This window comes from Carettochelys insculpta, chromosome 1 (assembly GCF_033958435.1).
Source record: "Carettochelys insculpta isolate YL-2023 chromosome 1, ASM3395843v1, whole genome shotgun sequence".
Taxonomy (NCBI): Eukaryota; Metazoa; Chordata; order Testudines; family Carettochelyidae; genus Carettochelys; species Carettochelys insculpta.
Genome location: NC_134137.1, coordinates 229,993,219 through 230,008,159, shown reverse-complemented (window position 1 = coordinate 230,008,159; position 14,941 = coordinate 229,993,219). Strand labels below are relative to the sequence as shown.

Below are 14,941 nucleotides of genomic sequence, written 5' to 3'. Positions count from 1 at the left end.
CAGTTAATGGGGAATCATTGTCAAATGGGGCTGTTCCTAGCGGAGTTCCACATGGATCAATTTTAGGATCTTAACTCTGGGTTAACTATGTTTGTTATCATTTAATAACACAAAATAGACGAAGCATAGACTCTGTGTTTCCTCAGATGTTGTGAGATAGTGACAGATTCCAAAACACTTCATAGGTGACCCACCGTAAATTCAGGTGTTAGAATGCTGCATAAAGATGCAATTTAATTACTGTTGATTGTTAGTAGTTGGGTGTTTTTGGATCCAGCCATATAGAAGAAGATTTGGAGCATTCTTCCTGAGGCAGAGGGACCTAGTCTAGAGATTGAGGGGAATTAATCTGTTAGGGAAGTTCTACGAATAGTTAGTCAATGGAAAAGCTTAGGCTGAAACTTAGATTTTGTTGTTCAGGATATCAGTGAAGCCAAATCCCAAGAACAGCTAAGTTTAGACTGTATATAGTGTGTGTGTGACAGGTTCAGTCACAGTGATCATGTTTGTGACTATCACTTGATGTTCTGAAATACCATTGACTCAAACCTCCCTGCCTTCATGTATGCCCCCTGTACTCTGTCTTGCTGAGCCAGGTCCTCTGGCCTCCTCCAGAACTGACACAGTGGTAAGGTCACAGCCCTGTGCAGAGTAATTCAGACAGTGAGGTCAGTTCAGTTCTGAAAAGTCTCACTTAAAGGCACCCTGCTGGCTCCAGGTGCACAGCCCCAGTGGGTTCTGAACTGCAGCTAAATTTGGCTTACTCTGTAAAGTTTTGTACAGAGCAAGCTCATATTGTTTCCCCTCTTTCTCACATAGAGATGCACAGCTGTTCTCTCTCCCTCCCTCCCCCATCCCACCCCCAGCCTGGTAACAGTTACTTACAATGGGTCTATTAATAAACAAAAGTGATTTTGTAAACTATAAAAAGCAGGATTTATGTGATTATAAGTAATAGCAAAGAGCTCTTCTTCAGGTCTGGGAAAAGTATTCAGAGTGTTGCAGCCAAATACAAGGTAAAACAGATTGTTAAACATAAAGAGTTAATACATGTTGCAAGAAACTATTCAACATGAAGTTAATAGTCTCTGCCACATATGAAGAGGTGCTCTGTGTAAGCTTGAAATCTTGTGTCTTTCACCAACAGAAGTTGCTCCAATAAAAACTATTACCTTACCCACCTTCTTTGTCTAATGCACCAACATAGTTTGAACACCTGCACAAGTAACAGTATTTTTTTTCATATTCTCCATTGTGTATTGGACCAGCAGCATTGCTGAACTTGAAAACGCAAAATTGAAACTTCATTTTCAAATCTTAGTAAAATGTGGAAAATGAAACAGTAAAATTATATCATAAAAGTGGGGAAAAAACTTTGATTTTGATAATCTAAAAATGTCCTAATGGGGTTGTGAGGATATATATGTTTTTAAGGTGATAATTTGTAGTAAGCTAAAGAAAGCCAGGTTTGTTGGAAATTTATCCTTCTGTCTGCTGTCACAGGTGTTCAAGATAAAAGCAGTGCAGCTGGCAGGAAAGCTTCTTCCGGCCTTTAATACACCCACAGGCATTCCCTGGGCAATGGTGAATCTGAAAAGGTAACAGATTTTCTTTTGTCACAGTTTTAAACCATAAATTGTAATGGCAGATCTGTGTCCTTTTTAGGTAGACAAAATGTAGAAGATAGAGCCAAAATGACATTGACTACCCTTGTGAGTTGATGTAGTAGGCCTCTGAGGACTCTGCCTAACATGCATTACCATTAACTGTAGCAGATGGTGTCCTCCATCACTTCGTAAATGAAGGTTCAGACCACTGTAGCTCCATGTCCATTCTGTACTATATATTTGAGAGAGTTTGTCTGTGAGTCTGTGTTTCTGTCTGTTCAAGAATTCCTAAATGGTGAGAGGTAGGACCATCAAATTTGGTATGCAGTTTCCTCTTATCATGACTTAAAGCAGTGTAAGGGTTTGGTTGTGCCAGGAAAATGGTATGTGCCTGCAATGGGATTGGTTCTCATAAAACCACATAGAAAAGAGACAATCACCAGGCAGCTGAAAGGGTCTGGCTTGGGAAACTCCTCTCCTCACCCTTTGTGTGGGACAGCCCCAGCCCTGAGCCTCCCCAGGCACCTTTTAGGGAGGGGGGAGCTGAAGCCCTCCCCTTCTCCGTACCTCCCTTCCCTGGTTGTCCAAGTGCTGTGCATACATTGCTAGCTGTTCCCCCCTGTCAGGGAGTGGAGGAGAAGTGCAGTGTTTGTTGCATTCCTCAGTGTGGCTGGGAAGCACAGAGGGCAGATGAACCTGGACCTTTTCCAGCTGGGGAACTTACACTCAGCTGTGCCTGCTGGAGCTGCAGTGACCAAGGAGGGGCACTTCTGACCTGGCCCCCAAAGTGCTGCAGTCAGAAAGGGCTGGGTTGCAGCCTGATCCTCTCATTCCCAGACCCACCTCAGAGCAATGATATAAATGAGGCACTTACAATTTCATTTTATGTTCAAAAAATAATTAAGGACCTGAGCAATGCAAGTAAATTTTCTAATACAATGCTATGTCTTGGTCCAGAACCTGTAGTCAAGAGTAGGCTTGTGCACATTATGTACCGGGACCTGTCATCACACTAGACCACAAATAGTGCAGGCAATAAAGTTAAACTCCATGAGTTTCAGATGTTGTGTGGGCTGTCTGTTGGTCACATCTTCCATAGCAATTTCAAAATGCATGTAAAGATGAAGGGACTGATGACCCAATCAGGGTATGTCTATACTTACCTGGCATTCAACGTGCTGCGATTGATCTTTGAGTTTGATTTTGCTGCATGTTGGAAAATTGATCTTACTGGGCTTGGCTGTCGACCCTGGTAATTGATGCTATCACATGGAGTAAGGGATGTCAACATGAGCCCGAAGAGCCCTAATCTATACTAGGGTAGAAAGTAGATTCTGATAAGTAGCTAATGGCATGGCTAGAACTGTGTTTCTGGGATCACGTTGATGTAAACCTCTTGATTTAATGAAGTGTTCCTGATTTACATCGGTGTAACTGGAAGGAGATGGTTACATATAATGTATAATGTCTTTCTTTGGCTTACTTTTGTCTTATGTTTACATTTTCAATTACATTTTAATTAATGTTTGTGTATACTTGTATTGTGCTTTGGGTTTCATAATCATTATTGCAGTTCAGTGTAGCCTAAAATAATCTAAATTCGAAACCTTTTTATTAATATATTCCCAGGCAGTGACTATGTTAAGAGGGAGCTAAGTTTGAGAGTGCATGTAAGTACTTTAGGATAAAATAGATTAGAGATGTTTATAATTATTCCAAAGCAAATTACTATAAATTCTGGAAATTCAGAGTTAAGATTAAACTTAATGGAAATCCAAGTATGTTAAGGCAAATGTGTGACCAAACTTTTTACTTTGGGCCCCACTTTTCATCCCAGCAATTAGCAGGGACCCACAGCCTGTTCAGTGTAGTCCAAAACGGTGGAAATATCAGTTATGTTCATGTGAGAGGGGAAAAAAAAACCTTTTGGAAAGTGTAAGAAAATAAGCATGTAGAATGTAAAATCTTAATCAATATATAAGTGGGAATACAGATACATAAAAAGTAGCATATTTCAATATTTTCAATGAGATGGACAAGCCCGACACCTAGCAACCAGTCATGCTGTGCTCCACCCTTTTGAAATGTCATGCTACCCTGAAGGGGCGCACACCCTACTTTGCTCATCTCTGTGTTAAGATAAGGATATAAACCATTAGTGCACCCAAGTACCTGCAACTCTACCCATAATGACACTATTCAACGAGCATACAATTAAGGCATTGTACCATTTGTGGTTTCAGATTAAATCAAACTGATTTTTAAAGACACATAACGTTGTTCTTTTTCTTTTGTTTTCCTCCTTTATCTCTTCAGACAAAGTTTGTTGTTTGGATGCCAACAGTGCATTTTCATACCTTGCAATTTTAAAATTTCTTTTAACTTGTAAACTTAACACTGAATTTCCTGGCTTTATTATCTTTGCAGTTGGAACAATCACATCTTTGTAACATGTTTTACTCTAAATTAGGGTCAAGCACTGGGAACCTTAATTCCATCTTCACATCAATTGTGTCTGGGTGTTTCCACTGGAACGTTTGATTGTTTTTAGGAATTATTAAAAATTTCACAGATGAATGCTAAACAGGAAATGCAAAGGTAATGGAACTGTGTGATTCATCTAATGATTTGTTGATATGTTGTATCAACTAGAAATTGAGAATATGTAATTGTTAGTCTGATTCAGTGGTACACTCTGGCTGCTTTAGAGCAGCACAAAGTAGTCAGATCATAATGTCCAGTTCGGTTAGTGTTACAATCACTGTGCAGTACAACAGCAGTGCAAGTCAACAGGAGATATATCTGTTTTCTTCCTGTCAACAGTTCCCTGCATGAACAAGTCTTAGTTTTTGTCCACTGTTCAAACACACCTCAAATTTTGTACCCCCTCTGTTGAATAAATCTGATGCAGAGGGTGGCAGTTTTAAAATAAATATTTAAGATTAATATTTATTTTTGCTGTCATTTTCATAATTGAAAATTTGTATCAACAAAGGCTAAAGTATAAAATATCTTTAACAGAAACACATGATAAGGCTGATTTCAGAATGGCCAGTATTTCCTAGGTAGGTATTAAGATGTCTTTTTAAAAAAAGATACTGACTCCTGTTATTTCTTCTGGGAGTGCAACCAAACTGTCTCCCTATGCTATCAGGAAATGGAGAAGTGGACTATGAGAAGCCAGTCAATGGAGAAAGTGGCCATTTTGGCTAAGCACAACATCTGGGCTAAATCCCACTGAAAACAGTAGGTGATAGCAGCTAGTCTGAAAGAAGACAGTTCTCTGTGGAATTTTGTGAAGTACAATTAGAAACAGTTATAAGAAAAGATCAGAAAAAAGAAAACACCCCAAATCCCACTTTCATACATAGCTAACAACAAAATTTCAGTTAGCCTTAACTGTTTCGGAATTTGAAGGATTTATATTTTTCCACTATTAACTCAACCAGAAGTAATGGGCTTAATGTCACTGAGTGACATTCTGTCACTCTGCTGTGCAGGAACTCAGACTAGATGATTAAAATAATCCCTTCTGACTTTAAAAATCCATGAATTATTCCAGATATTAAAAATAAGTCTGATAATTGATCATTTTTAAATGATCCGTTTTAATTATTTTATGTTAATAAACTACTTCATTAATTTATGAATTCTAAGGACCTGTCTGCCTTGGAAAATATTTTCTATATATACACACACAGACACACACATTAGTTTTTCATCATTAAGTCCCTTATATCAGGACACAGAAGTTCATTTTTTTTATTTAACTACCATCTTATTCCACTTTAATCAGCTCGGGAAGCAACATAACTCTTTGTGTGGTGTACGCTACAAGTTACGTTGATATAAGGTGTCTTGAATCAGGCCAGTTATTTGTGTGTGTTAAATCTGTGACCCTCTCATGTAAGTGACCTATCATTTGGACATAGTAGCACTGTCTCCCAGAGTGTTGTTGAGGTGTATACAGAGGTTGACTTGCCATGCATGTAGATGCTGTAGACCTTTGTCAACCCAAACAGTGCTCCTGTAGCTGTCCCACAATTTCCCACACTGACTGCTCTGGTCACAATTGTGAACTCACCTGCCCAAGGGTCACATAAAATGGAAGCCACCCCTCTCCTCTAAAAACCTCACAAATATTGGACATTTTGTTTCCTGACTGACCAGCTTGGAGAGCACACCTAGCAGCTTGCTGTTGTTGTGGATGATGCTTGGTCCTGCTGAGAGGGCAGTGGACTGGACTTAATGACCTCTCGAGGTCCCTTCCTGTTCTATGAGATACGTATATGTATGTATGTAAACTGCTCACAGCTACACAGCTGACTGTGCCAGCCACACACTCCAGATGCACTCTGACTTGGAGGAGACAAGCTATATTGGCATTCCTGGCTCTATAGGAGAAGAGGTTGTGCAAACGCTTCTGTGGACCAGCTGTGGAAACATGGACACTGTGAGCAGATGGCTGAGGAAATACGAGAGAAGGGTCATTACAGGGCCCAGGAGCCGTGCTTTGTGAAAGCCAAGAAACTGTACCAGGCATTCCAGAAGGCCAGGGATGTCAACAGGCGATTCAGTGCTGATCTGCAGACCTGCCATTTTTACAAGTTGAATGCAACGCTCGGCAGTGACAACACCTCTCTTGTGTCCCACACAATACAGTCAGTATCTTCAAGGAGTCCAAATCATAGGTCTCTGCTATGAACAACAAGCAGGAGAAGATGGATGAGGAAGAGGAGGGAGGGACCAGCAAGTAGGGGATACAGCTTCGCAGAGAGCTAGGATCTCCCTTTGACTTCACTGCAGTCCAGTGAGTCCCACCAATGGAGCATGAGTAAACCCAGTGCAACGGACGGAACCTTGGGTAAACGGTGTGCATAAATTTTCCATTAGCAGGAAATCCCCCTCAAAATAGCAGGACAGTTTTTGATTTTTTTATTACCTTACTTGTGTGAGAAAAGGTAGTGATACAACCAAAAGAAATAGGGTTACAGTCTAACTTTTTGATCCACTCTAGAGTAAGGTGGGGAAGAGCAGAGGATGTAGAGTAGTTCATGTACACAGGGATGTCTTTTGAATCCTCCTGAGAGATCGCAATACAGTTTTCTTGGTGGTACTCTGCAATCCTCTGCCACAGTGTTCTAGGGATGGCAGAATTATTTCTTTCTCCATAGTAGGACAATTTCCCACACCACTCTGTGACAACATTGACAAGCACCATAGAAGTACACAGCTTAGCTGTATATAGACACAAGCAGCTTCAGGCTGCCAGCAGCTGAAGTGCTCTCTGTCATTGTTACCATCAGAGGTGACTTATTAACTAAAATCATCACCATGTGTGAAAAATGATACCGGTATTCCATGCCGATGCCCTATCCTACGCATTTTATGCAACTGGGCAATTCCCTAATCCTGATAGGACCATACTCACTACAGCTGGTGCTGTGACTGGCACCATGTACAACCAATCCCAAACAGCTGTGAAAATGAGCATGTAGAACTTGAAACTTTAGGAGAGCAATTTTATATCTTAAATTGCACTTTTCACAGTGACTGTACAGACAGTGGTACCCTTAGTGTGTTTGTCTACTGTGGGTCTTCCCTACCACACAAACAGAATGCCTGATGCAGATAGAGGAGAAAGAACAGGACTCAAGATGACATGTTCTGACCTTCTTCAAACAAGTGTTGCACTGGAAAGAAAGCACAGGGCCCTTGTGATGAGCACAGCGGACATCCCATGGAAGAGGAAGAAGGTTCAGGAAGAGGAGAGGGAGCTGCACCAGACATAGTGGGCCTTCTTAAACATAGATGCTGTAAACTCTGATGGATCTGCAGGTTCAGGAAACCCATTTTGCCTCCCTTTCAGCTCATTGGGAAGTCAACTTGAGATCGTCCTATACCCCATGGCTGGCTGAACATCCCACACAGCATCAGGGGCTGCCATTTCACTCTGTAGGATACTAAGGACAATCACAGTTTCACATACACTCACTGTGGAAGATACGGTTAATGTGAGTGTAGCGGAGATGGACATGAATGTTCCTTCCCTTTTACAAGTTGTATTCTCATCATTTAAGTTTTAGAAAGCTTTTGTTTTTGTTAAATTCCATATTTTTTTGCACTCTAATACTTTTTGTTGTGCTGGTGCTGTATCTGGCCCAGCTCTTTTGTGACCTGTTACAAATTTTGAAGTGATTAACATACAATACATGTAAAAATGTGCCCCTGTCAAAACATCTATTAATTGTTTGTGATTTATTCTATGAGTTGTGTCCACTGTCAGTAACATGTAATTGGTTGCTTTCAGACCTACCGAGAAATTAGTAGCAATATAGCAAACAAATTTTTTTTGTGAGAATGCTTTTCCTATTTGGCATTAGCTCTGCTCTTTCAGATAGTCCTGCAGACTTGATTTTTGTCAAGAATGCCACCACCATGCCTTGTGATGGGATTCTGGACAAGTTACCTTAGTCATCATGTAAACCAACCAAGCTCTAGATGCCAAGATCACTTCAGCATGCCCAACACTGAAATGTCAAGATCACTTCAGCATACCAAACATTGAAACTGAAAAATTCCATTGCAGTATAGCTCCTGAATAATAACATCAGTCCCTAATATTGTAATTGTTACATAAACCATGTCCATTGCATTCCTTTCCTTGGTGAAAGTACATTAATTTTCTCGTACCATACGGTAGCCTCACAGTGGCCATTTCTACCCATGCCACTTTCTCTGAGAAAGTGACATTCTAATAAATGGCCCCAAAATGCTAATGAGGCACAGATGTAAATTTCCAGTGCCTCATTAGCATAGGGCCACATGATTTGGAGTCTGGAAGAAGCTCGTCCAGACTCCAAAACAGCATGTAGAAAATTTTGGGTTCTTGAGTTTCCAAATGGTGATAGACACACGTTCTTCATGCTGAGAGGCGATTTCAAGCTGCTGTAGCTTCAGGTGAAGCCCGCACAGGCCTCAGGGAGAGTCGTCTTTCTCAGCCTGAAGATCATTCCACTTCTCCATGACTACCTTGACCCACCAGCTGGTGCTGGTTGGTTCAGTGCCATGCTCCACTGAATAAAGCCACTCCAGGAAAATGTCATAGAGAAGTAACTACTTGATCTCTTCCTTGTGGCATCAATGTGGCTATAATCCAAGTCACTCATAGCCATCCATCTGTGTGGTGCATGTGGAGCAGCCTACTTGTATTAATCACTGGCAGGACTGCAGTGCTCAGCAGTCTTCCCTTTCTGCTGCCTGACAGACATTTGAAAATAATCCTACTTTGCTTAAATCAGATGAATTATCGGGTTTGTTAGTTTGATCTCGGTATTCCAGTGAGCATACCACAAAGTGCCACATGCACAAACACATACCTGCCCTTCCCCACACCTCTCCAAAAAATAAAGACTGCATAGAGCCTGGTGTCAGAACATTACACCATGGGATATCTGCCCCAAATGATTTGCAGTTATTTTGAAAAAGTGCAGAACAGGTTGGATGCAATGAACTACACAAGAGAACTAGCTTGAGATGGCATAAACAAAGGGGTGTGAATGCCCTCCTCTGGGATAGTTATACCTGCATAATTATAATGGAAGAACTTAAGCTGAAAAAACTTAAAAGTAGACAAGCCCTAAGTCTGCACCTACACGTGTCCCTTCCTCTGGAAGGGGCATGGTAGTGAGCAGCCCAGAGGATGCTAATGAGGTGCGGATGTAAATTTCCCATGACTCATTAGCATATGGCCACGTGATTCAGAGTCCAGAAGAAGTTCTTCCGGACTCCAAAATAGCAGTGTAGACATGTGGCCTGTGGGGATCTCCCAGAAGGAAACCATCCTTCTGGAAGGCCTCTCTTCCTCAAAATTCCAGAACAGTTTATTTCAAAATAATGCTGCTACACACAAATGCATTTTGAAATAGCACTTAGCTATTTAGAAATATAGTGTCTACATACATAGAGCCTATTTTGAAATAGAGCCATTGGACGCACGATGGCTTATATCAGAATACACTCTATTCCCTGTCTTAATGACACCTATTTTGAAACAGCTATAACGAAATAAGCACAATTCCTCATAGGCCATGTCTACACTAGCCCCAAACTTCAAAATGGCCACGCAAATGGCCATTTCGAAGTTTACTAATGAAGCGGTGAAATGCATATTCAGCACTTCATTAGCATGCGGGCGGCTGCGGCACTTTGAAATTGACGCGCCTCGCCGCCATGCGTCTCCTCCCGACGGGGCTCCTTTTCGAAAGGACCCCGCCTACTTCCAAGTCCCCTTATTTGGCCATTTGTGTGGCCATTTCGAAGTTTGGGGCTAGTGTGGACATAGCCATAGAATGAAGTTTACCAATTTTGAAATAAGCCAGCTGCTCTTCTGAAATTATTTCAAAATAGTGGTTGTGTTGTGTAAACTCTAGGGCCGTTTCTACACAGGCCACTTTCTTTGAAAGTGGCATGGTAATACACGGCCGAAAATATGCTAATGAGGAGCAGATGCAAATTCCCCATGCCTCGTTAGCATATGGTCACTTGATTTGGAGTCCAGAAGACTGTTCTTCCAGACTCCAAAACGCCGTGTAGAAGCGCGGCCCCCAGGGAGCTTCCAGAAGGAGGTCCTTCTTCCGGAGGCCCCTTCTTCTTGAAAATTTTTGGGCCATGCTTCTAAACGGCCAGGGGCCATGCTTCTAAACGGCATTTTGGAGTCCGGAAGAACAGTCTTCCGGACTCCAAATCACGTGACCATATGCTGATGATGCGCAGGGAATTTGCATCCGTGCTTCATTAGCATATTTCGGGCCGTGTATTACTATGCCACTTTCAAAGAAAGTGGCCTGTGAAGAAACGGCCTAGGATAGTAATTTCAAAGTAATGGCTGTTATTTCAAAGTAACTTTGCTGTGTAGTCCTACCCTCTGAGATCTATCCATTAGTCACCTTCAATCTATTTAATATGTGCCATATTGATTTTATATCATTCTTGTGTTTTAATCAAAATGTCGTGGGGGTGGGGAGGGACTAAGTCTAACGCCTTCCAGAAGACTAAGAACATCAAGTCAAAATATATCAAGTTAGTATGAAATTATCTATTTTCTATAAACCTATATTGCTTGCAGTAATTATACATGTCTCTTCTTTTGTTTTCTGTTAATTGAATCCTATAATTGAGTTCTGCAGAAAAGGACAGGAGGATTACAGTGGATGAGAAGTGGGATGTGAGTCAAGGAAGTTCTTTGAGTGCTTGTTCACATTGATTCTAATCAGGTGCACATGTGCTGCATGCACAAGCATCGGAAGTTTTTCTCCTAGCAGCTCATGTCAGGGTTGGCTCTGGAGCCTCCAGGAGTGGTGCTCATATTGTGTCCCTTCCATACCACTGCCAACCCTGCCCCTCCCTGAGTTCCTTCTTACTGTCTGTGGTGACACTGGAACAGTTCCTTACTGTTGCTTCTGAAAGCAATAACTTAGCCTTTGTGATTACAATCGATCTTCTTCAATGTTCTCTTAAGTACCCTTGAAAACAGCAGTTAGGAGCAGATGGGCTCCTCCACTCCTTTGACACAGCTACAGCTTGGGGCATGTCAAAAGCCCAGGGTGTCAAGTTTTGCTCACTCTTCAAGAAGTCTATGCCCAACAGGGACTGCTAAGAAGCCCGCCTTTGTTATTTATGTGAAACTCACCTGTTGGAGAGGTGCAGTATCTGCAGAGGATTTAAACCTTGCACCTGAAACAAGAATGGGTTTTGATTGAAGCAGCTACTAATGGAAGCCATACTTAAACCTGCTGCACCAGCTCAGCAGCACCCCATCTTCGGTGTGGGACAGTCTGTGCCTCTCAGATTAGGACCAACAGGAGGTTGCATAGATTACGTACATGGCAAACCCAACGGCCACCTGCGCAATGGCCATTCTGGATGCCCTGGGCCTATCATCAAGCCTATGGACCCAGTTCTCATCACTCCAGGTTGGTGACCTCAACACAGTATCACTCACAATTTCCCAGGGGATCACAGCACTTGGAGCAACCTGAAGCTACCATATCTAGTCCCCTTGCCATGAACCTCCTGCAAGCTCAACAGAGGGTGGAAGGGGAAGCTCCAAAGAGGGATCTGGAACCCAGGCAGCTATCACCAGTTAGCAAGTAGGCTCTGACCAAGAGCCTCTACCACTACAAATTTCATCTTGCTCACTATACCTCACTACAGGGTCCCCTCCAATTGGCCTTAGGGCCTACCAGGAGTTGCTAAAATGCACAGTCAGTGTCATGAACCTGCTTTTGGAGGAGGTTTCTAAACCCAAGGAACCCATGGTTGACATTTTGGCACCAGAGTGTCCATGTAGGATCACCCTGTCCCTAATTAAGACTGTTCATACTAACTGCTCCTCATTGTGGCATATCATGGCCTGAATTTACCCCCCACTGCCAAAGGAGTCAAAAGACAATATATTTCATGCCCTTTAAAGGGTTTGAATTTTTCTTTTCCCACCCATCTACTTCCTCATTAGTGGTCTTTGTAGTTAACAGGGAGAGGCAAGGTCAGCCTCTAAGACCAAGGAGGCCAAAAGACTAGACCTCTTTGCGATAAAGCTGTATGTGGCTAGGGTACTCCAACTGAGGGTGGCTAACCAATGAGCTATCCTCAGTAGATATGCATTTCAGTCCTGGAGGGCATGTCCAAATTCCAGGAGTTCCTTCCACAGGATTCTAAGCAGGAGTTTTCTGCTCTTTTTGGCAAGGTCAGAACAGTGGCTAGGACATCACTGCAAACCTCCCTTGATACAGTAACAGAGAGTAAGCTGTGCTAGTCTATACACTATCAAAACAAAAAGCAGTCAAGTAGCACTTTAAAGACTAGCAAAATAGTATATTAGGTGAGCTTTCGTGGGACAGACCCACTTCTTCAGACCATATCCAGACCAGAACAGACTCAATATTTAAGACACAGAGAACCAAAAACAGTAAGCAAGGAGGACAAATCAGAAAAAGATAATCAAGGTGAGCAAATCAGAGAGTGGAGGGGTGGGAGGGGAGATCAGGAATTAGACTGAGTCAAGTATGCAGACGAGCCCCTATAGTGACTCAGAAAGTTTCCATCATGATTTAAACCATGTATTAATGTTCCGTGGACTTGGCTGCAAAAAACATATCCTCAGGAGTGGTCATGAGGTGATCGACATGGCCGCAAGTCTCAGGCCTACCTCTGGAAATCCAGCAAACCCTACAGAACCCTTCGAGGGTAGAAGCTTCATTTTAAAGCAAACAGATTTCAAGCTCCAATTACTTACAGACTCAGGTGCAACCGTGAAGTCCCCCAAGATGCACCCACCTGCACCACAGCATTGTCCCTTCAGTCCTTAATCCCAGTCGCAAAGAAAGTTCCTTCCCAGACTGAGACAGGACCATTTCTGAACTCACAGGTGAAATAACTGCTGGCGATGCTTGACCCAACAGGCTGATCAAGGGCTAAACACCTCCAAGCCCAGCTCGGGCCCCAAGCAGGGATTTTGAAGGTGCGCTTGAGGGCAATGTACCGATCCACATACCATATCCAGACACGTGTCCTGAAACACCTGTCTCATTTCTGCCATACCTGGTGCTTTATCGCATTGGACTAACGGGCCCTATGCACACTAGGAGTTGGATACACACTCTGGTTTTCCTCTTTCCCACCCACCTCCCAGTCATTCTTCAGGGATCTGTGCCACAAGCAACTCCTTATTCTGGAGGTGCAATCGCTCCCTACCACAAGGCAGTGCAAGGGAAGGTTCTAGAGCCGAGGGTGACAGGATTCTACTCCTGTTACTTACTCATTCCAAAGGCCAAAGGTGGTCTCAGGCCCATTCTTGAACTAAGGAACTTCAACACATACAGGAGGAAGTTGAAATTCTGTATGGTGTCTCTAGCCATCACTGTCCCTTCTCTGGATCTGAGTGATAGACTGCCCTCAGTACTTTCATATTGCCTTTCTCTCAGCTCAGAGGTGATATCCCATGGAATCTGGAAGAGTCAGATTTGAATGCCCCTTCTGGATCAGGGATCTGAATCTAAGGTTACCATTTTATACCACCCCTTTCTGTAACCACTGGACTATTGGCAGATGGGTCTCTTGCAATCACTTTCGTTGAAGCTGTTCCGTTTTGGATGTATAACTAAACACTCATTGGAACAGGGACTGAAATGAAAATTTCAACCCAAAGACTATAAAAGTCTACTTATTTTAAGCCTTCTCAATGAAACATGCATGGTATCGATGAACATTGCTTTGTCTTGGCTGTTTTACAATTTACTGATCAAAAATGCAGACAATAAAAGACTTGAAAAATAATCATTTCACTGATAACTATTAAATTTGCCAGTATTAATAGAAGGGGTGATTTATCAGACTTTTCTCCCTATGTGTTCAGAGAGATTCTCAGGCTGTGGTTACACAACAGTGCTCTGTTGACAGAAGTCACTGTCAGAAGAGATTCCCTGACAAAACTTCTGTCAACCGAGTGCAACCACGCACAAAACCCACCTGGAAGCATAGCAGATAGAGTTGCCCATGTTGCAGATGCCCGTGTCTGTCGAGAGAAAGGCACCTCTATGTCCACACAGCTTTATTTGGTGACAGAAGCGTAACGCCTCCTGGCTGAGAAGCAGAACACTGCTGGTGAAAGTGCCGAGTTTTGTCAACAAAACATATTTTGTATGTGGACATTCCACCAGTTCTGTTGACAAAACCAGGGTTTTGTTGGCAAAACTTGCTAATGTAACTATAGCCTTACTGTGTTAGTTCTTAGTTTCTGCATCTCCTTTCTTTCCACGTTCCTTGTGTAGGATATAGGGTTTCTGCCTTTGAAATGCAAAATAAAAATCACCTCCATCCAGAATGGAAGCCCACCACAACTTCAACCCCCAATCACAATGCAGTTCTGCAACCCTGGTGCGTTCCTGCCCACTTCAACAGCCATTTATAATACCCAGAGAGATCACATATATAGATAAGACTGATAACATCACATGACTCTAATCTTCTGTGTGCACTTGTAACATTCAACTCAAATTCAGTTTCAGTGGTGTTTTTTGGTTGAGAAATAGTTTGTAGGAAGAATTACTGTTTAATTTTACAAATTACAGTCCCAGTCCTGCAAAACTGCGAGTGCTCTAAAAATATTAAGTCAGAGATAGTTGAGAGATCTAATCTTGTAGGTGAGGTCAAAAAGAGAAAATATCACACATGCTTGATTTAATTTTGTGAGAAGCTTTTAGGGTGTTCTTTGGTCTTTTCTCCACATTCAACAGCTTCTACACTACATACAGCTGCATGTTTCAGTGAAAAGT

At 42.3% G+C, this 14,941-nt stretch overlaps 1 protein-coding gene across 1 annotated transcript in view; it reads left to right on the top strand.

Annotated features, from left to right (window-relative positions):
- MAN1A2 (mannosidase alpha class 1A member 2) overlaps window positions 1–14,941 on the top strand; it is a 266,972-nt gene that overhangs the window by 172,668 nt on the left and 79,363 nt on the right. The window contains exon 6 of the mRNA XM_075001072.1: window positions 1,504–1,598. Coding sequence (XP_074857173.1) covers window positions 1,504–1,598 — 95 coding nt within the window. The remainder of the gene's footprint in view (window positions 1–1,503; window positions 1,599–14,941) is intronic.